This window comes from Dermacentor andersoni, chromosome 5 (assembly GCF_023375885.2).
Source record: "Dermacentor andersoni chromosome 5, qqDerAnde1_hic_scaffold, whole genome shotgun sequence".
NCBI lineage: Eukaryota > Metazoa > Arthropoda > Arachnida > Ixodida > Ixodidae > Dermacentor > Dermacentor andersoni.
In genome coordinates, this window is record NC_092818.1 from 102,663,630 (window position 1) to 102,688,317 (window position 24,688).

Genomic DNA, 24,688 nt, shown 5'->3' on the forward strand with positions numbered 1-24,688 from the left:
GGTAATAGTTTGTTTTAGTATAGCGTAATAAGCGTCTGCGTCAACGTAAGCAAAATACATCAGAACAAACTATGCGCTTATGTCAGGAGATGCATTTAGTATGGCGTTTAGTATCGCCCACCCTAATGCAATGGTATACTCACTGGACTTTTCTGGTAGACAGGCATAGAAGCATTTTCGCGACTACGCTAAACTCATTTGTAATGCACTGTGGTGTGAGAAAAGGATAACGGGTCTCAATAACAGCGACAAAACATTGCTAATACTCTAATCTCGAAGTAGGATGAGAATATGGCAAAGCAAATTTTTACAATAATTTCTTACTGCCAGGACGGAGAGCAATTGGCAATGGTGAATTCATATGAAAACCGGGCTGCTTTGCAAAGGGTCGCCAGAATCTCATGTAAGCTAAGCCATGGAAATCAGGCAAAGTCCTCAACGTGTAAATTAAAGGATGGTGTACGTACATAAGTCAGAAAGGTTCCCACTGTCTTCTGCGCATGCGTTCTTTGAACCTGCTGTACCACATCCTACGCAAGGGCTTTACGTACGCTATGCTAAAACTGTCGTCTTTCAGCCAACTGACTCCTTATTACGCGTTGCTGACGCTGTAGAGACCATTATACCCGCTAGCTGGAAATAATCCTAGTTGACAAAGAAAGCAGTGATATGTATATGCATATGTATATGTATATGTAGTAAGAAATATGTATATAAGGCGAAAGCTTTTAGCTAACCACTAGACTATACACTCTCAAAGCCGCTTTATTTTTTTTAAAGGGCGAGTACTTAATATTTTACATGCTTAACAGCGTGAAGGTGATAACTTGCACGTGATAACAAAGAGAAATGGCCGCGTATGCCATGATGCATATCTGTGAGTGGCGCTAGAAAATGCAAAGCGAGCCATGCGTGAAACGTCGTGTCCGTTGCTTTCGTCCGTTCGGCGTCTTTTGCACCATTCGCAAATAAAGCTTCTTCCTCCTCAATTCCAGCTTTTCCGTGTAACACTAATGTAAGGTGAGCAAGCGTTCAAGAAAAAGAAACGGCAGAAGAACATTGTGTTACAGATGACAGGAAGCACTATGAGCATTTTCGTTCGGTTAACTGCACCTCCGTCCGAAATAGGTAAATTTAGGTCAGCAGTATCTGAGTAACGTGGACGGCGAGTTCACAAGGATATAGTTTGTCTTATAGAGGCTGGCGCAATGGTCTCTAAATAAGAAAAGGGACAGGCGCAACATTGCGTGCGTTTTGCTTAGAGCGTGCGTAAATGTTTTATGCACCTCCCGCATTGCGCTTCTCGCAGGCGAAACCGTTGCTTAGTACGTTCTCCCAACAGCCAACATTACTCTCTATGTCTTTATACCTCAAACAAAGTCGAGGATATTGCGCTTGCCAGGATTACATGATAAGTTGTTCCCCTGTTTGTTGTCGGCTGTGTCGTGTGTTAGACCCGCTTCCTGGACGAAAAATGTTTGCTTAAAACCACACACGGGCGCCAGTAAGAAAGTACATCAGGGACGGCCGGGAAGTCGAGAGAGGACACATCCGAGACCTTTTAAGCCCGAAGGTGATATCGTTGAGGCGCCGACCGTAAACAAGTTAGTTCTTCCTTCACCCGTTATAGCGGGTAAAATTTTTTATTAGCGACACTAACAAATTCAATAGCGCTAGAGAGACTCGTTTGTCGTTCTTTTGATTTTAGTACTTACACTTACATTGCAATTCCTTTTAATTCAAGCCACACGCACGCTTAGACAGCCTCCTTCTTCGATCCTCTCCCCGAAAGGAGTGTTTTCTTTATATTTATTCCTAGTTATGCAACCTTTCATGGTTTGCGCAATCTTAGGCTGAAATTAAACAATCATACCTCGGCTCAAAAGAAGGCTGTTATTGCCGATAGCGTTTTCATTCTTCTGCTATTATGAAAGTCAACGGGCAAGAAAATTATGGCCTCAATTTAGTGCATGAATACTCATTGCCTTAGCCCAACGAAGTTAAACACTACCAGATATCACGAGCGCGACAGTGAAAGGCAGATCACAAGAGCTACACTTCGTCTTTCTGTCGATGCCTTGCCTTTTTTATGACTTCGCTCGTTTTTCTTTTTCTAAATGACGCCACAGTTTGATAACAAGTTGAATGCCGCACCGTCTATGCAAGTTTCTTGCATATATGTATATATATATATATATTCTACTAGTGTCAAGACGTTGCATAAAAGCCTTGTAAAGGAGGCTCACTTACACATACACTGTACATGTGGCGAAGTAGTGCTTTGTAAAGAAGGAGAATAAAATAACACAATACGTCAGACTCCGCGCCCATGCGTCAATAACTGCGACAAACAGCTCCAATATATGCAACCCATTTCGGGACCGGCCGAAATCAGTCATACGGCTGCAGGCATATTTATAGCAGCAATGCTTAAGGTTGAGCTTTGCTGAAATGCCACCGTGCACTGCTCAGTAGCTGATGGTCACTTCGTGCCTCGGCAAGCGAAAAAAATTCAACCACCAATTCGTGGTTCGGATTACCGCTCACATTGTCAAACTTGCCGTTATCCGGCGCATGAGATGAATGAGCAAGGAACAACCGCTCTGAAGACGCAGACCTCGAGTGCAGGAACCTGCACTCGCAGTGCGGGAACCCCTCCATCCGGGAACCTCGGGTTTAACGAAGGCATATAATGTATGTGTACGTCATCATCATCATCATCATCAGCAGCAGCAGCAGCAGCAGCAGTATAACACAATACAGTGAACTCTCACTTGAGTGAACTTCAAGGGACCGAAGGAAATAGTTCACTTAACTGAAAGCTCACTAAACTGAATATTCACTAGACCAATATAAAACATGACATACAGAGTCAAAAGATTGAAGTGCAATTCATGGAGCAAAAGACATCGCATCCATAGTGTTAGAAATGTGTGAAATGTAATTTGTACATATCAACAAGTACAAGGTTCATATCAGTTACAATGCTGCCTTTCTCACTTAGAAAAACAAATCTATAACCTTCTTCTGCACTTGTACAGGAAGTAACAAAACTGTCCAAAGAGTCAATGTTTTTGTACACTTCTTCTGGCACAGCTTGCTGTTGAGATACAAAGTCTCTCAACTTTCCAATGTGCCCTACAACCTCAGCTAGAGTCATGGGGCCTGAAACTGGCTCGGCGATATTACTTTGTTCATGGCCTCCGAGATTACATGCTTGCTCGTATTGTGCGGGCGATCTCGGAGGCCATGCCCCGTTGCCGTTCGTTTTCCGCGCCGCCGCTTTGCCAAATCTAAAAACGTTGGCTTTGCCTCAGAGCCGCTGTAGCGCCAGCGACGTTACAGTGCCGATCGTAAAAATAACGTAAAAATAAGCCTTGGTCCTCTGAGCGAGTTCGTTAAACTGAAATATTGACTTCCGAAAATCGTTTAAGTGAAACATTTTTGCAAAGAATCTATAGGAAAACTGCCGGGGATTCTTAAAAAGTTCGTTATTCTGAAATATTCGATAAACCGACGTTCGTACAACTGAGAGTTTTCTGTATTTATAACCTCTGTAGATCAAAGGCATCTCCCATTATCTTGAATTACCCATGTCGTGCGCCAGCTGACACCATACTATCTATGTCTGCAATTGTTCTTTTTTTTTAGTTTCATTGCACCACCAAGTTACCTGCAGCCGTAGACTGCGCTTCTCTTCCCTTGGCACTCATTCTGTAACTCAAACAGACCACCGGTACCTATATTTGAACGGAAAAAATGTGTCGGCGCAACGCGCACTTTTATTAAGTCGCGTATTTGAGCAACGCGCTACAGGTAAGCACTTCACAATAGTTTTTCAAGAGAAGATTATATTCATAGCCATAATTATGCTGATTCTGGAGTGTTGTGCCAAGAAGATAGAGCACGATTTGTCGATGAAGGATTTAGCGCCAATAATAATAAAAAGAGGACAACAAGGAATGGAACGAAGTAATGGAAAAGAAACTCGTAATTTTAAATTTGTGAAAATATTATTTTACAGAAAAGAAGGGAAGTTATGAAAACATCTTTCGCATAACGTGAAATAAAAGGAAAGTTAGTTAGTTAGTTAGTTAGTTAGTTAGTTAGTTAGTTAGTTAGTTAGTAACCTCTATCTTGGTGTAGACCTTTTTCGGAATTCCGTCACGTGGCTTGAAGAGCTCTGCAAAATTACCTTCTACAGAGGCCGATTAACATTTCAGGGACTACGGGAAAGGATACGCAAAGTGTAAATCGCAAAAACTAAATCTCCACAAAAAGCTGCTCAATGCCCCTAAACCCGAGTGACCTACGGCGCTTGGAAAACGGTGAAGGGGAGCGGCCACCCCGCAACGCCGAGAATGACTGTGGTGGCCAGCGTTAACGTCCTGCGTGGCAGAGTACCACTCATTATTCATTCACGAGTTCTGCCGTAAACTTCGAGCGGCCTTTACTCTTCCTGCTGGCCACCGTTGCCTCCAACGAAATATCTAAATGTAATTCTTTCGTCTTAGTTTATGCGCGTTCTATCGGCCCAAAGGCACGTCGCAATCAGATTTGCGTAACGCATGTTCTTCGCTGCAATGCTGCGTATTAAAGTAGCCCCGCTAGACCGCAGCACCACGTTCGCAGCGCGCGATGATACTTTTTAGCATGACTTTTTTTTTTATTCAACCCAGCGTTTTCAGACTGGCAGTTTGTCAAACGTAACCTTAACGACCATTTTGTTACATTTAACGCACGGCTTGTGTTTTCACACCCTATGCGGAAAATTTGGGGCTATAGGTTACACTAAGGATAACGATTTGAGTCAGTCATGGCGTGGCAGCTGCTCCGACTATACTGCGCTAAATAAATGCACGAAGATATTGGTTTGGAGATAAGTTCCGCCGACTTGTACTACATTGTGCAAACTGCGCATTGTTGTGCACCGCACAATTCCAACAAGGGACCACGCAAGCCACGCTGAACTGTGCGACATACGGCTTGCCGATTCTAAATGTTCAACCCTACCCCTCAGCTAGTAAAATTACTAGCGTTATTGCTAACCCTTCGTTCTAGAGAAAAAAAAAGATACGTCATCCAGAAATATTAGCCTGCAAAAGCCTCGGGTATGTCTTGAGTGGCAGTGCCCGAAAGTTGAAGCAGTGCGAAGCACGCATGTCATACGCACCATAATCATGCGTAACAGTGCACAGTTAACAGCGATTTAGATTAATCTCTCCAACAAGGCGTGAGGTCGCGCTCCTACGTGAACGCTCTGATACTTGAAAGGTCACCTAATACCCCTTAATTCCCTTTTTCATCATACATTCCGAATAATTTCGAACACGAAAGTTGGAGAGGTTTCACATAACTTCCGCCCAATCATGTGATCCGTCTACACTAATGTGCTTGCCTCGCGTCAGGGAGCGAGAAAACCAGTGAAAAGCGAGTCCTTCGGCTTTCAAGGTTTTGTTGAAGCCAGCTGGGGCAAATTACGCAAATTCTATTATTTGCACTTTGGATTTGTCTGAATATTTGGCAATGTGCCTTTGTAGAGTACCAAGTGCACCAAGATTAAACTCGGTAGGTGTACTATATGTTTTGAGTAGAACACGATATAGAAATATCGGAGTTGTGGGTGCCATGACAGCGCCGCATAATATTACGAAATATTGCTAATTTATCTTTCTTTTTTTTTAGGTGTAGGGTCGAGAGTTGTTTGTAAACTACTGAGCTTATCAGAACTTGACGAACTAGAACGTGAGTCATGACAAACACGTTGAGGGTACTTCAATGTTGCAGGTTACATACATACATACATACGTACATACATACATACATACATACATACATACATACATACATACATACATACATACATACATACATACATACATACATACATACATACATACATACATACATACATACATACATACATACATACATACATACATACATACATACATACATACAAGTACCATCGTGGAGCCTCTGAAACAATTCTGTGTGCAGTCAGTTAAGTATTATAATTGTTGTTGTCAACACGCGGTCAGGCACGCCTGCTTGAAAATTTGCACCCGCATGCAGGAGACCTCCCGGCGTTTGGAGTTGGTTGCTTAAATTATTTTCCAGGAGCAGCAATATTATTTTAAAGCGCAAGTTATTGTAAGTAGACGCGCGTTCAACATCGTCAGCGCCCGCGCAACAGTTGTGGTGGTGCAGGCGTTTGCCGCCGCGTCGCGTTAAAACCCTGATGGCGTTTACGGGAGCGCCGGCGGCGAGGATTCGCTCGGTGCGACCAGCTGCGCCAGTGTATGCTTTAGAATGCCGGCGAGCACTCGACAACCGGAGAGGAGCGTACTGGTTTAAACTAGACCGCTATGAAACGTCATTTACACTGAAATGACATGGAGCAAGCAGGACCTTAAGAGCCCCCACGCGATTCAGTACGTTCGAGAGTGGTAGCGAAAACAGCTAGCCTGCACCACAGCTAACGCTTTAAACATTCGCCTTACACACCCGTAACCGTCCTGTCATGTATATATTGTACTGTAAAATATATGGATGTGAAACGCGTGAGAACAACACAGAAGATGTAACTCTGAACACTAACTCTAACACAGAATATAATGATTTCTTAAGTAATAATGGATGCGCGGTTAGTTTCGTGCATATATAAAACAGAACTTATCGCTCTTGCAAGAAAAAAAAAATGTCGTTACAGTATCGGCAGTGAACGTCTCAACGGGAAACAAAAATTATACCAGAGACGTATATCTTGAGCTGTTCTTGTTCACTATGCCGAAAAAAGAAACGAGAGAAAACAAGCAAGCACGCATGGTGGCTCTTCTGTACAAAGAGGATATGCGACACTAATTAGCGCATTAATTTTGCGAAGACCAAAGCAGCTCGGAAGCTGCTCCCAGTTAAACTGGTACACGTCCCTGGCGTGCCTCCTCTTCAGAAGCAGGTGCTCAGGGCTAAAGGAGGAAAAAAAGAAAAAAAAGAAGGATTCTGCGCGGAGAAAGATTTCATAACACGCTGAACTTAGGGAACGTCAGGAAATCAATTCCAGCCGAGGAACGGACAGGATTAGGAATCCCATGTCTCTAACTGTTTCTTCTTATTCGTATTCCGACCAGGGCATTAATTCGTTTCCGTTGTACCACGCTTTCTGCTCACCTTACAAGCATTGCCTAAGCCCTCAGTTTCGACCATTTGTCTTGTCGCAAGAATCGAGATACTGGTCTTTCCTCCTTTCTTTTTCTCTCTTTATTGCGTTGCCCAGCAGAGGGGCCATTGTGAAGAAATTTCGAACTCATTTTCTCTGTTCATCTCTGGATATCTTCATTTTTTCTCCATGAAAGAAAAAGGCTGTCAGTTATATTTCAGAAAAGCAATTGCAATCGAGGATGGATTTTCATCTTTCATTCATGTCGCTTTTCTTTTGCTACATTTACTGAGACATCACTTTGCTGGAAATCTGAGATATCCCAGGACAGACAGACAGACAACGAACTTTATTTGAGATATCCCAGGATATTTTTTTTTTTTCGATCGCGACCTGGCCACCGTTTTTAAATATTTCTCATCGATCGCGCCTTGTGCACCGAGAAATGACTGTAGAGGTCTAATAAAATAATAGTATTTCAGTTTTCATCGTATATCTTCGTTATGTGGCGAAAATGGCCCTTTTATTTGTGGTGCAAGCGTTAATGACCCTTGATGTAAGTCTACCGATGAAAGTAGTGTGGTTTGCTGGGCCATTTGGTGCATGGTGAACGTATAAGGGGTTCCAGCAAGTCCGGACGTGGGCATAAGTAAAAAGAAACGGACAGGACAAGGCTGGTCCTGTTCAGAGTTGTCATGTCCGTTTCTTTTTACTTGTGATCGCGTTCGTACTTGCTGGAACCCCTTATACGTTCTACCAATGAAAGTACACAACACAAAGGCAGCAAGAAGCCATGGAGACGCGTTATTCGTGCACCTTAGGTAATCATATTTCTTTGTATGCATAATGCGGTATCACGAAGGGTTCACAATAGTCTGCTCTCTGCGAGTCATCGTTCCGCGCGACATAATAGGCGCGCAGAAGAGAGAGGGAGAGAGAAGGAGGACACGACGCGGAAAGCGATTCACTAGCATTTGTGACATGAAAGTCGTCTTCAAAACATGACTCTTTCGGGGAAGCCAGACAATGCACCGAACAATGTGTATTCATGTATTTCATTCACCAAACAATGTTCACCAAACATGTGCCCAAACAATGTCTCCCAAACACCAAACAATGTGTCCATGTCATCATCATCATCAGCCTAGTTACGCCCACTGCAGGGCAAAGGCCTCTCCCATACTTCTCCAGCTACCCCGGTCATGTACTAATTGTGGCCATGTTGTCCCTGCAAACGTCTTAATGTCATCCGCCCACCTAACTTTCTGCCGCCCCCTACTACGCTTCCCTTCCCTTGGAATCCAGTCCGTAACCCTTAATGACCATCGGTTATCTTCCCTCCTCATTACATGTCCGGCCCACGCCCATTTCTTTTTCTTGATTTCAACTAAGATGTCACTTACCCGCGTTTGTTCCCTCACCCAATCTGCTCTTTTCTTATCCCTTAACGTTACACCTATCATTCTTCTTTCCATAGCTCGTTGCGTCGTCCTTAATTTCAGCAGAACCCTTTTCGTAAGCCTCCAGGTTTCTGCCCCGTACGTGAGTACTGGTAAGACACAGCTGTTATACAGTTTCCTCTTGAGGGATAGCGGCAACCTGCTGTTCATGATTTGAGAATGCCTGCCAAATGCACCCCAGCCCATTCTTATTCTTCTGGTTATTTCAGTCTCATGATCCGGGTCCGTGGTCACTACCTGCCCTAAGTGGATGTATTCCCTTACCACTTCCAGTGCCTCGCTACCTATCGTAAACTGCTGTTCTCTTCCGAGACTGATAAACATTACTTTAGTTCTCTGTAGATTAATTGTCAGACCCACCCTTCTGCTTTGCCTCTCCAGGTCAGTGAGCATGCATTGCAATTGGTCTCCTGAGTTACTAAGCAAGGCAATATCATCAGCGAAACGCAAGTTGCTAAGGTATTCTCCATCAACTTTTATCCCCAATTCTTCCCACTCCAGGTCTCTGAATACCTCCTGTAAACATGCTGTGAATAGCATTGGAGATATCGTATCTCCCTGTCTGACGCCCTTCTTTAATGGGATTTTGTTGCTTTCTTTGTGGAGGATTACGGTGGCTGTGGAACCGCTATAGATATCTTCCATTATCTTTACATATGGCTCATCTACACCCTGATTCCGTAGTGCCTTCATGACTGCTGAGGTTTCGACTGAATCAAATGCTTTTTCGTAATCAATGAAGGCTATATATAAGGGTTGGTTGTATTCCGCACATTTCTCTATCACCTGATTGATAGTGTGAATATGGTCTATTGTTGAGTAGCCTTTACGGAATCCTGCCTGGTCCTTTGGTTGAAAGAAGTCTAAGGTATTCCTGATTCTATTTGCGATTACCTTAGTAAATACTTTGTAGGCAACGGACAGTAAGCTGATCGGTCTATAATTTTTCAAGTCTTTGGCGTCCCCTTTCTTATGGATTAGGATTATGTTAGCGTTCTTCCAAGATTCCGGTACGTTTGAGGTCATGCGGCATTGTGTATATAGGGCGGCCAATCTTTCTAGGACAGTGTTCCCACCATCCTTCAACAAATCTGCTGTTACCTGATCCTCCCCAGCTGCCTTCCCCCTTTGCATAGCTCCCAAGGCGTTCTTTACCTCTTCCGGTGTTACTTGTGGGATTTCAAGTTCCTCTAGCCTATTCTCTCTCACCTTATCGTCATGGGTGTTACTGGTACTGTATAAATCTCTATAAAACTCTTCAGCCACTTGAACTATCTCATCCATATTAGTAACGATATTGCCGGCTTTGTCTCTTAACGCACACATCTGATTCTTGCCTATTCCTAGTTTCTTCTTAACTGCTTTTAGGTTTCCTCCGTTCCCGAGAGCCTGTTCAATTCTATCCATATTATAGGTCCTTATGTCCGCTGTCTTACGCTTGTTGATTAACTTAGAAAGTTCTGCCAGCTCTATTCTAGCTGTAGGGTTAGAGGCCTTCATACATTGGCGTTTTTTGATCAGATCTTTCGTCTCCTGCGATAGCTTACTGGTTTCCTGTTTAACGGCGTTACCACCGACTTCTATTGCGCACTCCTTAATGATGCCCATAAGATTGTCGTTCATTGCTTCAACACTATGGTCCTCTTCCTGGGTTAAAGCCGAATACCTGTTCTGCAGCTTGATCCGGAATTCCTCTAGTTTCCCTCTTACCGCTAACTCATTGATTGGCTTCTTATGTACCAGTTTCTTCCGTTCCCTCCTCAAGTCAAGGCTAATTCGAGTTCTTACCATCCTATGGTCACTGCAGCGCACCTTGCCGAGCACGTCTACATCTTGTATGATGCCAGGGTTCGCGCAGAGTATGAAGTCGATTTCATTTCTAGTCTCACCATTCAGGCTCCTCCACGTCCACTTTCGGCTAACCCGCTTGCGGAAAAAGGTATTCATTATCCGCATATTATTCTGTTCTGCAAACTCTACTAATAACTCTCCTCTGCTATTCCTAGAGCCTATGCCATATTCCCCCACTGACTTGTCTCCGGCCTGCTTCTTGCCTACCCTGGCATTGAAATCGCCCATAAGTATACTGTATTTCGTTTTGACTTTACCCATCGCCGATTCCACGTCTTCATAGAAGCTTTCGACTTCCTGGTCATCATGACTAGATGTAGGAGCGTAGACCTGTACAACCTTCATTTTGTACCTCTTATTAAGTTTCACAACAAGACATGCCACCCTCTCGTTAATGCTATAGAATTCCTGTATGTTACCAGCTATGTTCTTATTAATCAGGAATCCGACTCCTAGTTCTCGTCTCTCTGCTAAGCCCCGGTAGCACAGGACGTGCCCGCTTTTTAGCACTGTATATGCTTCTTTTGGCCTCCTAACTTCACTGAGCCCTATTATATCCCATTTACTGCCCTCTAATTCCTCCAATAGGACTGCTAGACTCGCCTCACTAGATAACGTTCTAGCGTTAAACGTTGCCAGGTTCATATTCCAATGGCGGCCTGTCCGGACCCAGGGATTCTTAGCACCCTCTGCAGCGTCGCAGGTCTGACCGCCGCCGTGGTCAGTTGCTTCGCAGCTGCTGGGGACTGAGGGCCGGGGTTTGGTTGTTGGGTTCATATAGGAGGTTGTGGCCAAGTACTGCACCAGGGTGGCCAATCCTGCTCTGGTGAGATGGTGCGTTACCGGTTCTGGTCACCGGGATCAGGCCGCACTCCAGGCCTGTTTGTGCAATTTTCTCAACACACGGTTCTTTTTTTTTTTGGTATTTTCCGGTGGGGAATTGTGCGGCATCGGGATTTGAATCACGGTCCTCTTGCACGGGAGGCGGATACTCTACCGTCCCCGCAGGAGTTAAATTAAAAATTAAATTATGGTGTTTTACGTGACAAAACCACTTTCTGATTATGAGGCACGCCGTAGTGGAGGACTCCGGAAATTTCAACCACCTGGGGTTCTTTAACGTGCACGTAAATCTAAGTACACGGGTGTTTTCGCATTTCACCCCCATCGAAATGCGAAATGCGTCCATGTAGAATATGTTAAAGCTGCGAGAATCGCGTGCCTGCAAATGTGGGACTCACGAAATATTATTATAATTATTATTATTATTATTATTATTATTATTATTATTATTATTATTATTATTATTATTATTATTATTATATGTTTTAAAAATATATATACACTGGACAGGAAAGGGAAGGCGAGGAGCATGCTGGCAACTACCACCGGAAGGGGTACAACGCCTGCCTACTCTTCAGAAAGGAGGAGACGGAAACATAGAAATGGAAGATAGGAAGACGGCGAAGAAAAGGGAAAGAAAGACAAAGATGGCAAGTCTCAAAGAATAAAGTAGAGCACACGGTAGGGTCGGTCACTGCAGGTCACGCTACTAAAGAATGGCAGATAGAAGAAATAGTGTCTCAGTTACAAACGCGAACCTAAGTTAGTTGATTCTAGAAAAGTGAGTAGGACGCAAGTGCAAGAATTCAATGACTTGCTGATGAACGCAACTAGAGAGCACCCTTAATGAGAAATATCAAATGTTTGATTGCGTAGGTGAAATGTCATCAGGGTCGCAGTCTTCCCGAGATGTCCCCATGTCATGACGCGTCGGTCATTAATATATAATATGCCAGTATTTATTCGGTAGTGTCCTGAAAAAAAGAGTAGCAAATTCTTTTCTTTTTTTTTTTTTTTGAGGTTCACGGTGAGGTTTTATCATACAGCTATTTGCCTCAGTGACTCCCATTTGCACTTTACTAAAGTCACGATTAGAAGGAAATTTCGTGCTGGCAGGCTCGTCAAGCTGCCGATAAGCAGCTTTTATCTGCCGCTTTCTGTATGTTCGTTGAAACCAACAAAATATATCAATTAAATATTAATTAATTGAACAATTACATTATTAGTTAATTGACGTGAACTTCCTGTCGCCAGTCCTCGATCGATTGGCCCTCCCTGCACCTCTCGCATCACAGTTGCCGAGGTCGCATGCACGATTATACGTAAGACAAGACAATGCGTAGGCAGAAATGTTCCGCCATCATTAGCGTCATCGTTATAATTTGCGTCCGTTCTTGCAAGTTCAAGTCATCTCCAATTTCTTTTTTTTTTAGTTACACGTAATGCGAAGTAATCGCAGCCTGAAAATATCCTGGTTTCACCACTCCATCTCACCCTTCGCTGCCTTCGGCTGCGTTTAGCTTCCTTTGACAGGTACAATACGGTTACTGCAATAAACCTACTGGTTCTCTGTTCTGTGCCGTAGCTTACTATATAGTTTCTTTATAGTTGTTGACTTCTATATGGGTCAACATAGTTTTATAGAAGGCATAATATTGTATATGATTATTTGGCGTATATGAATCAGACATAAAAATGGGTAGAGATCATTTAATTGCCCTTTTTATAACGTCTCCGTGCGCTACTTGGAATGCAAAGCAAAAAGAAAAAAAGAAAATCCGAAGACACCTAAGCACTCATTATGAGCTGTGAATGCGAAAGCATTAATGTCCGACTGAGTGCCGCTGAGCAGTCCTTCGAGTTTTGTGCTGCGAGTAATGCACCATAGCGGTACTTGCTGCCCGAGCCAGCAAGCAGCAGCAGCCTGCGGGGCCAACGCCGCGTCACACCGACGTCCTGCGCGACGGGCGACTGAGGAAGCGCGTCGCGCGACTGGCTAGCCGACGACAACGCGGCTCGGCCCGCGGCTTCGCGTCGCGGCATTTGTTCCGTCGAGGCGCGTTGGTGACGTGGCGTCGCGGCGATGACCTCTCTCCCCTCACGCGACACCTGGCGCGCTATCGCAGCAGCGGGTGTTCCGATTTGTCCGCTTTGCTCCGTTGAGGTGCCCTCGTGACTTGGCGTCAGAACCAATGGGAATTTAGATGCCGTTTCGCAGTTTACGGATGCCGCCGGCTTTCTCGCTCAATGGGCATTTGATGCCTTCGCATAAAAAAAATAGAAAAGAAAGAAAGCTCTTTTTTGTTAGTAAACGTGGTAGCCGCTTTTAATAGGGCGAACGCCGTTTACATTTGGCGGTATGCACAGCGCTAATACTGCTAGATTAATCGTGAAGAGACTATCGACTGAACTCCGCGTCGGTATCTGGGGTGTACTGCGCAAAGGCCGGTGTCTTTTAATCTCATTGAATATTTTGCGCACTGAACCGTCATTAAAACAGAATCTCGCAACACCGGCAGCACCAGTCATTAGAAACACAGACAACGCGCTGCTATACTGCATTGGTATATAGGTGGGCGAGCATCTGCGAACGCCTGTTACACTTCAAACTGATTCCTTACCATTTTCCTTTTTCTTTCTTCTTCCACTTTTATTGAGGTCCCTCCAGCGGCCTTTTAGTCTCTTCCCTTATCCCCTGCAAACCAAGCACTTTGTCTTGATTGACCTGCCTTCATTTTCCATCACCGCATCTCTCCCGCATTTTCATTTTTCTCTCCCTCACTCTCTTTTATCTTTGCGTCCCGTTTGTGCAAGGTGGTCTGCGATTGCGCATCTGTACTTTCACGCCCGTCTTAAGTCCTCCGCGTGTTACGCCCCCCCCCCCCCCCCCACCTGTTCAGCAGGCCCGCGTCGATCCGGTCCATCAGGAGACGAGCACCTCGAAACGTCGTACACGGTGGAGAGGCGTCAGCGCGAACAACGCGACTGCGCTACGCGCAAGCAGCGGCGCGCGCTCTTTGGCGAAGCAATCGCATCATCCCGACCTCCTCCGTCGCCCCACCGTTCCTCCCACTCCTTCGCCGTGCGCTTCTCCCGCGAGAAAACCCCGCGGGTGACTGTGTGGCGCGCGTTGCGTTGCTTCCCTCCGCGATACTTGGCGTCCCACTCACATTCCCCCGCCGTCGCTCCAAACATCGTTGGTCCGCTTTGGCCGACAGAAACGGCGTCGCCGGCGATGGCGTCTTCCATCTCCATAATCGATATCCGGCCCGGTCTTACCCTCGCCAGTCTCGCCAGTGGTAACCTTTCCCCTCCCCATCGCTCCCCCTTCTCATCCCCCTCGCGCTCCTACTCGCGTCTCGCGACCCGGTTCTGTTCCTCGAGTGCACGACACCGCCACGCGGCATGCACTTGGGACGCAGTGCAGATGCTAGACGCGTCCGGATGAATGCCTGCCGCGGGCATTAGGGAGTCCGCGGACGATCGAGAGATCCTCCGTTCTGCTGTGAACGGAGCGAGAACGTAAACTTGGCGCGAGTCGCGAAAAAAAAAGAAAGAGTTCACAAGAACACAAAATACTGTTTGCGGCCCTACACAGTGGAAAATTGGGAGGAGCGGGGAGGGGGGGCGGGGATGGCGGGGGGTGTAGATAGATAAGAAATAAATAAAGGAAAATGTCAGCAAGCGTAGACACGCTCACAAAACACGGCTTCTAATTCGTGGCGGAATTGCAAAGCAAGAAACGAACGAAGGTAGACGGGAGACCACAGGACACGACACTTACCTCGAGCAGCCTCATTTTCGTTGTTGATTTTTCGCGTGGAACTTTCAATACGAATACGCACCAACTCGCTAAGGATACCCTTCTTTTAAGAGTTTCTGAACAAATGATGCTTGTAATACATATGCATGGGCAGTTGCGCACCAATAATTACGCTTGTGCAACGTGAAAGTAGGGCGGGTGCCAGAGAGACGGGTCTCACCGCAGCGTAAAAATACGCTGCAGCGCTGCGGAACCTGCGAGACGCGTCAAATGGGTGTCCGTCACGGTAGAGCGGCGCCTTATCAGAAAGAATGCGCTGCGCGCGGCGGTCCATTAGCGAACACCCCATGTCTGCACTGCCATGACGAGGGTTTGAGAAGGCCTCGATTCGACATCAGGAGCCGTAGTCTCGATCGATCACTCGCGCATATACCTTGTATTTTGCATAATTTGGCGCCACGGTGCGACGCGGGCACTGTCAATGTTATCGCGAGCTAGGCCGGATGAAATTTACGCTGCTGGGAAATCCGGCATTTGCATTCTCCCGTCACCTTACGACGAAGCTGTTAGCCTCTAGTTGGTCGGGATTTTTCGGGACCGCACGCGCGGTGCTCAACAAAAATGTGGGCCGATCCCGGAGGCAATGCAAAGAAGCGGGAAGAGCACAGTGCGCTGGTTGTCCCAGAGGCACCACGTGACGTCATCGGGTTACATCATCACTTGACGAAGGCGTCATCGCGTGACGTCACGTTTGACGTGGCGTCATCAGAACACGTCATCAGGTAATATGATCACGTGACGATGCCGTTATTCTCGTATATTCGAATTACAATCCAAAGATATCGCGTCTGCAGCTCGTGTGCAAGTCGCGCTTTACGAATTCTCTCGCGCAGTTTACTAGGAAAAATTGAATTTGTTCACAAAGGCACTTGCGCTTGGCAGAGGGCCTAGAGGAATGAGCATGTCTGCTGCACTTCCGCACATGTGCGGGCGTGCGCTCGTAACGCACGTCGCTTCTGATGATGGTACTTGTCTAACGTCGGTCTTGCTTGTCTGACGTCAGCAACAGCTTCGCTGTACATCCACTTTCACAGCGTGCAACGGAGGTGGATTTTTTTCGCTGCCAATGAATATGCGCTCCTAGTGACCACCTATGATTATTTGCGTGAGCACTCCTCTGGCGGGTGCATCCTCGCAGTCTTTTCTTTCCTTCTTTCTTATCTTTCTTTCACCCGTCGCACTTCCCAAGTGCAGGGTAGCTAACCAGACACAACCTTAGCTAGATTTCGTGCCTTTCCTTCTCTCTGAAAGCGATACCGCAAAAAGTAATCGTTCTAGAATATTTTCCTAGGGTAGGGCAGAAAGCATAGACGCTTTGGCACGCAAGCAAGCACAGTTCAGTAGCTGTGCGCATCGATAGTGTGCGTACGTGTGTGCCAGTCTTTCAATACAATTGTTTGCTGTTACAGTTAGTTATTACACTGATAAGGCCGAAACTTCACGCAAACATGCGACCTGGTAGCATAACCAGGGATAGCGCGGGGATACTGCCATTTCGCATGCAATTTTCTTGTTTATCGGTGTAATAATTCGCTCTAATAACAAACGAATATATTATCGGAGCGGCGGAAACCTGAGTCAAACGCAATAAAAGTTGAAACAAGTGAGTAGTCCGGAAGGCAAAACAAAGAAAAAAGGAGCAATATTCTATCCGACAAACGTCTCCTTTTGCCACTTTGCATACGAAGTAATTATTTATTAGGTTTCGTTTCGCCCCCACAGCTGAGTTTAAAACCTAGCTCAAGAAATGCGTTTCGCACGAAGGAAAAAAGGTCAGTGAAATAAGGGCGGCTGAAGCTCTCCTGATGGCTTCCAGCGCAGTCCTCTGTGTTTAACAATCCTATCAATCTGACCCGTACATATCGGTCCGCCTTTTACACCTTTTGTATGCGTTTATTATTATTCTCAATATGGGGCTGCCTTGTTTCTTAACGTTTCGAACTCGAGGCGCGCCATCTGCGCTCAGTGGTGAAAGCAAGGAAATGAAACAAAACTAAAGAGCACGAAGAGCGAATAGAAAAGTGTAGAAGGGGAGGGGGAGGTGCAACAGGGAAGGTTTTAGCAAAAACCTTGCTTTCTCGTTTCTACGGCTATTTCTCGGTGATGGCACCGGCTGGGCGCACTCGGTATCGGTCGCATATATATTTTTTTTTCTTATCTGTTTCCTTTATCTTTTTTATTGCCTTATATGACCCTTCACATCCTTTTACAACCTAAAAGAATGGCGTTCAGCCTCTCCCGAAAGCTGATCCCTCCCTTTTTTTTTTCATCGTTCGTTTCCCTCTCCATTTTTTTTCTTTCTTTCAGTTCCTTTCTTTTTTTTTTATGCGTGGTAGTTTCCAGCTCTCAGCTCCGTATCACGCTAAAGTTTCCCCCTGCGGAGCGCAGCCCGGCGCAGGCGGCAGCCGATGTTGTGAAGACTGCTTAGGCATTACGCGAACATAAAAGTAAGAACCTGGTAAGAAGAGGCGGCCATGACAGAGGCATATTGATTTTGTATCTGCACCCCTTTTCGGCTCTTTCTTCCTCACCGGTTTCGTCCTCAAAACGTATCTTTCGTCCGTTAGTCGCCATTCTATTTTCTCTTTCTCACCCCTGTAGCAGTGGCGCAGGCGTCAAGGAGAAGCCACGCCACTGCTGCCCATGCCCCATCCACCTCCTTCCACCCGAACCGCCCCAACTTCTCACCTACTACAAGCATTGTATTGTCCTTAGCATTTCTCTCTCTTTTTTTTTCCTATTCTCGTAGGGCCACGAACACTGGTTGTAATGAGATGCGACGTCCCGCACTTGCTGCCGCAGAAGTAGGAAAGAAAAAGAAAGAAAGAAAAGAGCCGTTGCCTGAACTCTGTCCTTTCTTCCTGCGGCCGACGCTCATCGAACCAACCTATCTCAGTCGCGAGCTGCTTGCCAAACCGGGGGAAACAACGATCGCGCCAAGCGATCGACGCTTCACTGAGTCTGCAGTCTTGCCGCGTTGGGCCTCGCAGTAGCAGCAGCGACAGCAACAGCAGCCGCTGCTGTGGTCTCGTTCTCTGCCGCAAGACCTTTTCCCCTTGCTTTATTTCTCTTTTCCCCCTTTCCCTCCATCTCTCTCTCCAGAAAGAAGCGTCGGCATCAGCGCCACTTGCAACAGTGGCATAGACGCCACGGAACAGCTTCAAAAGTGATGGTCGAATACTGTCTGCTTACATCATCTAGTATGTGGCTGACACGGTCACGTTCGAAACAGTTCGTACTCGAATGACTGGCTCACCGAATATTTCACCGTGAGAGATACGCGTTCGGTAGGAGGTCTGGGGAAGCCTGTTCTCTCTAAGAAGCGGCGACGTGTGAAATGCAGCGAATTTCGCTTTCAAAAACAGCGCGGCGTAACGCATATGTATTCCTCTTCCATTCTTAGTAGAAGAAGAAAGGAGTGGATTGTTCTTCGCGAGTATAACTTACAGTTTCGCAACAACCGCGTCCCAGCTGCCGTACTGACCCACTTCACTAAGCGGGACTTGTCTCTGACTTGTTACATGGACTTGTCAAAGAAGATTTTGCTTCTTCTGTTAGCGAGCCCACTGTGCGACGTGAAACAGAAAGGGTTATAAATTGCCCTGAAAGAAAGGAAGGCATCGTTTGGAGTAGGGGAACCACAACATCTGAATAACCAGTGTAACGTGGGTGAACAGAAATTCATTCAGGCAGTCAATGCATCGCCGACGACTAAAGATTGTCCATTGACTAAGTGACAATGGCATTATGCGGCATGGTTACAGCGCTAAGGAAGACGACGAGAAGACACCTATTAACATTGAACGCACCGGATGGGCGCTGGACAGCAACTGGCTTTACTGCACAAGTGGATATGTGCATGAAAAGTATAGTCGCGCCAAAATTTGTGAGCTCCCCTCCCTCCTCCCTATGGCTATGCCACTGGTCTGATGCGAGCGCGTGCGTGATGACAGCAGCAAGACGGCGACAACAGTGACGACGATTGTAGGACGGCAACGGCACGGATTTCTACTCGGATCCGTCGACGCCAGTTTATATGACATGCTAATTGTTGGCACCCGCATAGGTAGTGAACGGGCGTAAGCGAAGGAAACATGGATTATGACGTCGTCGCTAACTAGGGGCTATTCAACTGCCCGCACCTATGTCTGTGTCATGTGGGCTATGTTCAAACGACAATGGCGCTTGTACTCCGGCGAATAAACGTTGAAACGCGTCCGATCTGGACCCATACTTTAAGAGGCGTACAACGTAGCACAGCTTCTACGTAGTGTTGACTGCTACGAAGAAAGGACTGGGAAACATGAGCCGACCCCGAAAGCATTTCAGTTTAACGGGCGTCTCAAAGCTCTAGCTGCCACGAGGGAAGAATGCGTGAGAATGGCGCGTGACGTACGCGCCAGCTCTTTCAAAGAGCATGCGTGCTATCGAGGCCTAATGATTAGAGCAATGAGCTGCTGTGCCAGAAGACAGCTGTTCAATCCCGCCATCTGTGACGAACTTACTTTTCTCGAAAAGGCCTGAAACATGGCGAGAGAATAGCCTATATTACCGCGAATCGCCTGAAATGAGGCAAGGAATGCTTCGAATTCAAAGCATGGTGACACTAATGTACGGTGACCCCTAAGGAAGTCGCATACCTAACGGCCTCCCATTTTTCGGAAGCTGCGAGTTCGCGAGCGGTCGGAAACATAGACGGTGACAGCGGATAAAGGAGGATACGACAGCGTTGTTATTTCGCAGACGGGAAAAATGATGCACGGAGCACAGAACAGCTTTTGTTATAAGCTCGGCAAAGACGCAGCAGTTCTCTCAAGTAACCCGCGGGTCTGCGTCAAACAAACGACGCAGCTGCTGCGCTTAATGTCCCAGTCCTGACGACGTACAGCCTAGGCTTGCACTAACCATCAGGGCTAGCCGACTCGCGGTCACGTCTGGGCGCTTTCTTGTCTGCGGCGCTCCGAATCAGCCGTTGGTTCGGCGCGCAGCAAAGTCACTGCTCCGCGTCCACCCACCCGGGCCTTTCTCCACTTTCTGCGCCGTCTTCACCGCTTAGCGTCGGTTCCCGAGACTGCCGACGACGATCCTTGCCTCACTTCCTGCGATAACAAAAAAAAAATGCAATAAAAGAACGTGTTTCTTCGCCCCTGAGAGCGTTTTGAGGCTTGTGAACAGGCTATCTATATTCAACAGGGACTCCCCGTTGTGGAGCCGTAATAAGCGACCCCTTGCACCTTACGCGCTGTCGCGCGCCGCCCTTTTCAGCGGTTCCTTGTTTTGAACCTAAGCCCGACATATCGCGGGGAGCCTTGTCCCGGCTCTCTGCTTTTTCACTCTCTTTCGCCTCCTCCTCCTCCTTCCGCTGTCGTTTTACCGTATTTACTCGAACATAGGCTGATACGTTTAAAGTGAAACTTTTCAGGAGAGCCATTCCGGATTTTGCTGACCGTGGCTGCTGCTACTGCCTCGCCAAATTGCTTACACACAAGATAGCACTGATATACCGAATCGGCTTATATATAGCAACATCTGTACTACTCCTAAAGAGGTAACTAAATTACAAACGGTAGCTGCATATCCTCACTGCAACACGCGTACCCTTTCAAGCGCACAGTTTATTTAATGAAACGAAGCTTTGTATGCCTTTTTTCCCGGGATTTGGCCAATACTTTGACACGCCTGCTGGGTCGGCTCGTTGCCGAGTTAGGTGGGCCGGTCCTGTAGATGAATTGCACCGATTTCGGAGATAGCGTGATGAAAAGTGGGACGTTCCCGGAGACAGTGTAATCCACGGTCCTATGGATCACGTGGGGCATATGAAACGCGGAGGTAGACTGGGGTACGGGGGAGAGGTAGGGGAGGGGAGTGGAGTCGGCGTCTTCGGGATTTGCCCTAATCTTTGTGCGTAATCTCTGTGTGGAACGTGATGTCTATGCTGCAAAACAAGTTGCAGAACATGAAGAGTTGTGTACCACTTACTCAACAACCACTTCGCGAGAGCCTTGCTCCATACAGATTCCTAAACTTGCGTTGGGTCTGCATATTTCTTTCTTTGAAGCATAACTTACTAAAGTTAGGGGTCGGCTTAGATTTCCGAATGTGGTTTGGCAGCAACCATAAAAAGATGTGCCGATTTTATCAATGCGCGGGAGAAGTGGGAATGCCCGCGACGATGATGATTATACAGGCTTACGTATAAGATCGCAGACGTTCGACACGCCACTCGTAACAAGTTCAGTCGCCTACCTACTTCGATATTTCTTCGACACGTCTACTTCGCTTATAGTAGACCCGATTTGATAATGCGAGTATTCCGAAAGTGTGTTATCTCGATGATGGTGCTTGTTCTTCTCGCGGGCAAAGTTTGCCTTTTTTTTAGCCTTCTGAATTGCAAGGGCTGGTCAGGAATACAGGGTGGCCTAGGTGCGGGGCCTCGGGGCCTCTCTTTGGCACGCATGTGAAGGAAGCCGCGTTTATGAAGACGACACGAACAACACAAGTACACCGGGAAAGACGCTTCCCTTCTGCTCAACGCACGAAATGCGCCCGTATAGTAACGCGGTCGCAGCGAAAATGACTTCTTTATATATATATATATATATATATATATATATATATATATATATATATGCACCTCGGGGCGCCTTCTTAATCTTTGCAGCTCGAGCGGAATCATCTCTTCCCAAGCGCGTTGACTAAGAGAGGGTCGTGTAATGTGATAATTTGTCCTTCCGAGAGCATGGCTGCTTTCCTCTTCTTCTTTCTTACCTATTCATTTCGGTTTTTAGGACCTAATATTTGCATGAGCTGGGTTTCAGAAAAACAAAACTGTCATGAAAAAAAAAAACATTTTATATGCCTTTCCAGCTTGCGCAATCAGATAGTCTTTTTTTAATGAAATACTCGACTAAAGGATACGTTTAAGTTAGCGGGAGCCTGTAGCTATAAAAGAAAATAAACAAGGCTAGCAGATTACTTTTCATTTTTCGGAGAAAGCTGACTCATTGAAAAGAACACTATACCAGAAGGTTAAAGTTGCATTTCGAAATAAACTTTGCTTTAAAACATGTATGGTTAACATTCTTATAGCCAAAGTTATGATGGGAAAACATCCCGGCGATGTGAAACCATAATACAGCAGTTATAAAGCTTGTTACTGATAGAACAATGAAGAAACTGACGTTTCGAAATCTTGATTTGCGTTGGTGGCATGTCTACTGTTCTGTGCGCGGCACGAAAGATGGAGCCGTTGCCTTGAATACGAGTGTTGGCAATATTTCTCGTTTTCATTGAAATAATGCTGTCTGCAGTTACAGTTGTCCTCCTTTTCTTCCAAACCACCGCAAAGTGCAAAGGTCATATTTCGCTTTGCGGAACACATGGATTTCTTGAAACATTATATGTGCCAAGGAATATTTCGGCATTATGAATGATAGAGACGAATAATTCTGCCTTATATATATATATAAGGCAGGCACCCCGGCCAGCTTGCTGATACTCACCGTTACACTTGCACGACAGCAAACAAAAAATACCGAAAAGGTGCACAGAACAGTGGAAACTTCACAAGAAAATAAAGGCTCACTTTATTCTAGCATTTTTCCGAGTTCACGCACTCCGTGACGCCTGCGGTTGAAAGGATGCTTTACGTCCGCCGCAGTAACCGTCAGTCGTGGCACTCCCAGGGCCAGATTTAGTATGTACACACACAAATGCTCATGAAAGTGGATGGGAAAACGGGGCCGCGGTAGCTCAATTGGCAAGAGCATCGCACGAGTAATGCAGAGACGTGGGTTCTTATTCCATTTGGTACTTATTGAAGTATCAAATATTCGGACACTCTTTGTATAAATATATTTCGGTAAAAGTTGCGAACTCCCTCTTAAAGAGCAGAGCTTCAATACTCAATGTGCTTTTTTCTAGATTTTTTTTTTTTTTTTTGCTCCGGGAGGATTTTCCGCGAGCCATGCGTGGAATAAAAAATACATTCTTTATGTGCTTTGCGTGTGAACCTGACGCCACCGGTGGGTTCATCGCGAAATAGAATGTGCCGCTATTGATCCTCGCAGGCAATGGCTAATCCTGTTAACGTCCTTCTCTCTCTCTCTCTCTCCTTTCCTGCCCTCCCGTTCCCTCTCGCAGGAATGAGCGAACAGCGCTGACCGAGACTCGCCCGTCACCATGAGCGTACATTCATGGCGCTTTTGTGTCCCACTAGTGGCTCTAGCGTTTTTCTTGTTGATTCTTCTGTCGTGTCCATCGGCATGGTGAGTACACCTGGCTTCTTCCATTCTAAGCGTAACTATAAAGTGAAGCCGTTCAGGCACTGGGAGACTGGCAAAGTGTTTTGCGACGGACGAGGGAGTTGAGGCGTTCGCGCTGAAACGCACCACCGCCACTTGTGTGCCTTTCTCGTACGCGAGGGTCGGGTAGCGTGAGCTCGCAGTGCAGTCCGCGTCTACAACGCAGGAAGGGTGCAGTCCGGGGCCCGCTTGAGCCACCCAACGGAAGTCACGTGCATTCGTAACTTCTTGATGCTTGGCTTAAGTTGCGAAACATCATTTCAAGATAAACGGGGCAGGTCAGGTGTGAAATACACATTTGTGCTTTAATAAAACGAATAATCTGCCATAAGTTTCCTCGAAGCGACTGTACCCTTGCGTAGGCATTTTAATTCTTTTTTGTTGTTGTTGTTGTTGTCGTTGCTTATTTATGTTGCTTATTTGACGTGAAGGAGAAAGGGATATGGGTCAAGGTGCCTCGTGATAATTACGTGATCGGGTGCTAAAATCTCTTTCTTCTTTACTCGCTACCGTGATTGTCCGTTATTTTTAATTCAACTAGCATTATTCACAGAGTATGCGGAACTTCACCTTGTTTGCAGTATCTTCATCGCAACCCTTACGTACCCAGTGACTCGAGCTGTCTGCTTGCTTAGGCCCTAAGTACGTGCTGTAGTCGCGGACAGCTTTCTGTGGCGATGAAGGGAAAGCTACGGAGGCAAAGCGTGCACAAGTGAGAGCGCTTCTGAAAAGAGCCCCGTATTTTCATCCATGTTAGCTTAAGGTGGGGAAGAGAAAGCATGAACACCCTATTAGCAACAGTTAACTAAGATACAACACACCAATGAATGTAAAAGTTTACTTATTTTGCGGCTTTTCTCTTCCGCATCTGGACAAACGCTAAACCGTCGGCCGTAGAAGCTGCGTCTGCTCTGAGCAACCAATAGCACTGTCATGCGCTGGCGGACCACTTGGCGCGGTGACACATGTGCAGAAGCCCCGTCCCCGTAGCTTTCCCTTCATTGCCACAGAAAGTTTTCCGTGAGTATAGTTGCTGCCTCGCCGAGCATACACCGCGAGCCCCTAGGTATGTGCCCGAATACACAACTTGCTACTGACTGCTGTCTGGCTTGGTAGGCAACTTCGGTCACTGGGTATAGGCCACGTGGTATGTGTCCAAACAAGATATGCCGCGAGGTGAAGATCAACTGCGCATGCGCATACATTGACAATGCACAGTAACCCTGTGCATTGCATACTTCTTGTCTCA

At 46.3% G+C, this 24,688-nt stretch overlaps 1 protein-coding gene across 5 annotated transcripts in view; it reads left to right on the forward strand.

Annotated features, from left to right (window-relative positions):
* Window positions 1-24,688, forward strand: part of GluClalpha (glycine receptor alpha 1) — a 398,335-nt gene that overhangs the window by 234,367 nt on the left and 139,280 nt on the right. For all 5 annotated transcript variants that reach the window (XM_050178334.3, XM_055070894.2, XM_050178330.3 and 2 more), the window contains one exon: window positions 23,279-23,403. In XM_050178334.3, the coding sequence (XP_050034291.1) occupies window positions 23,318-23,403 (86 nt within the window). In that variant the 5' untranslated portion in view covers window positions 23,279-23,317. The remainder of the gene's footprint in view (window positions 1-23,278; window positions 23,404-24,688) is intronic.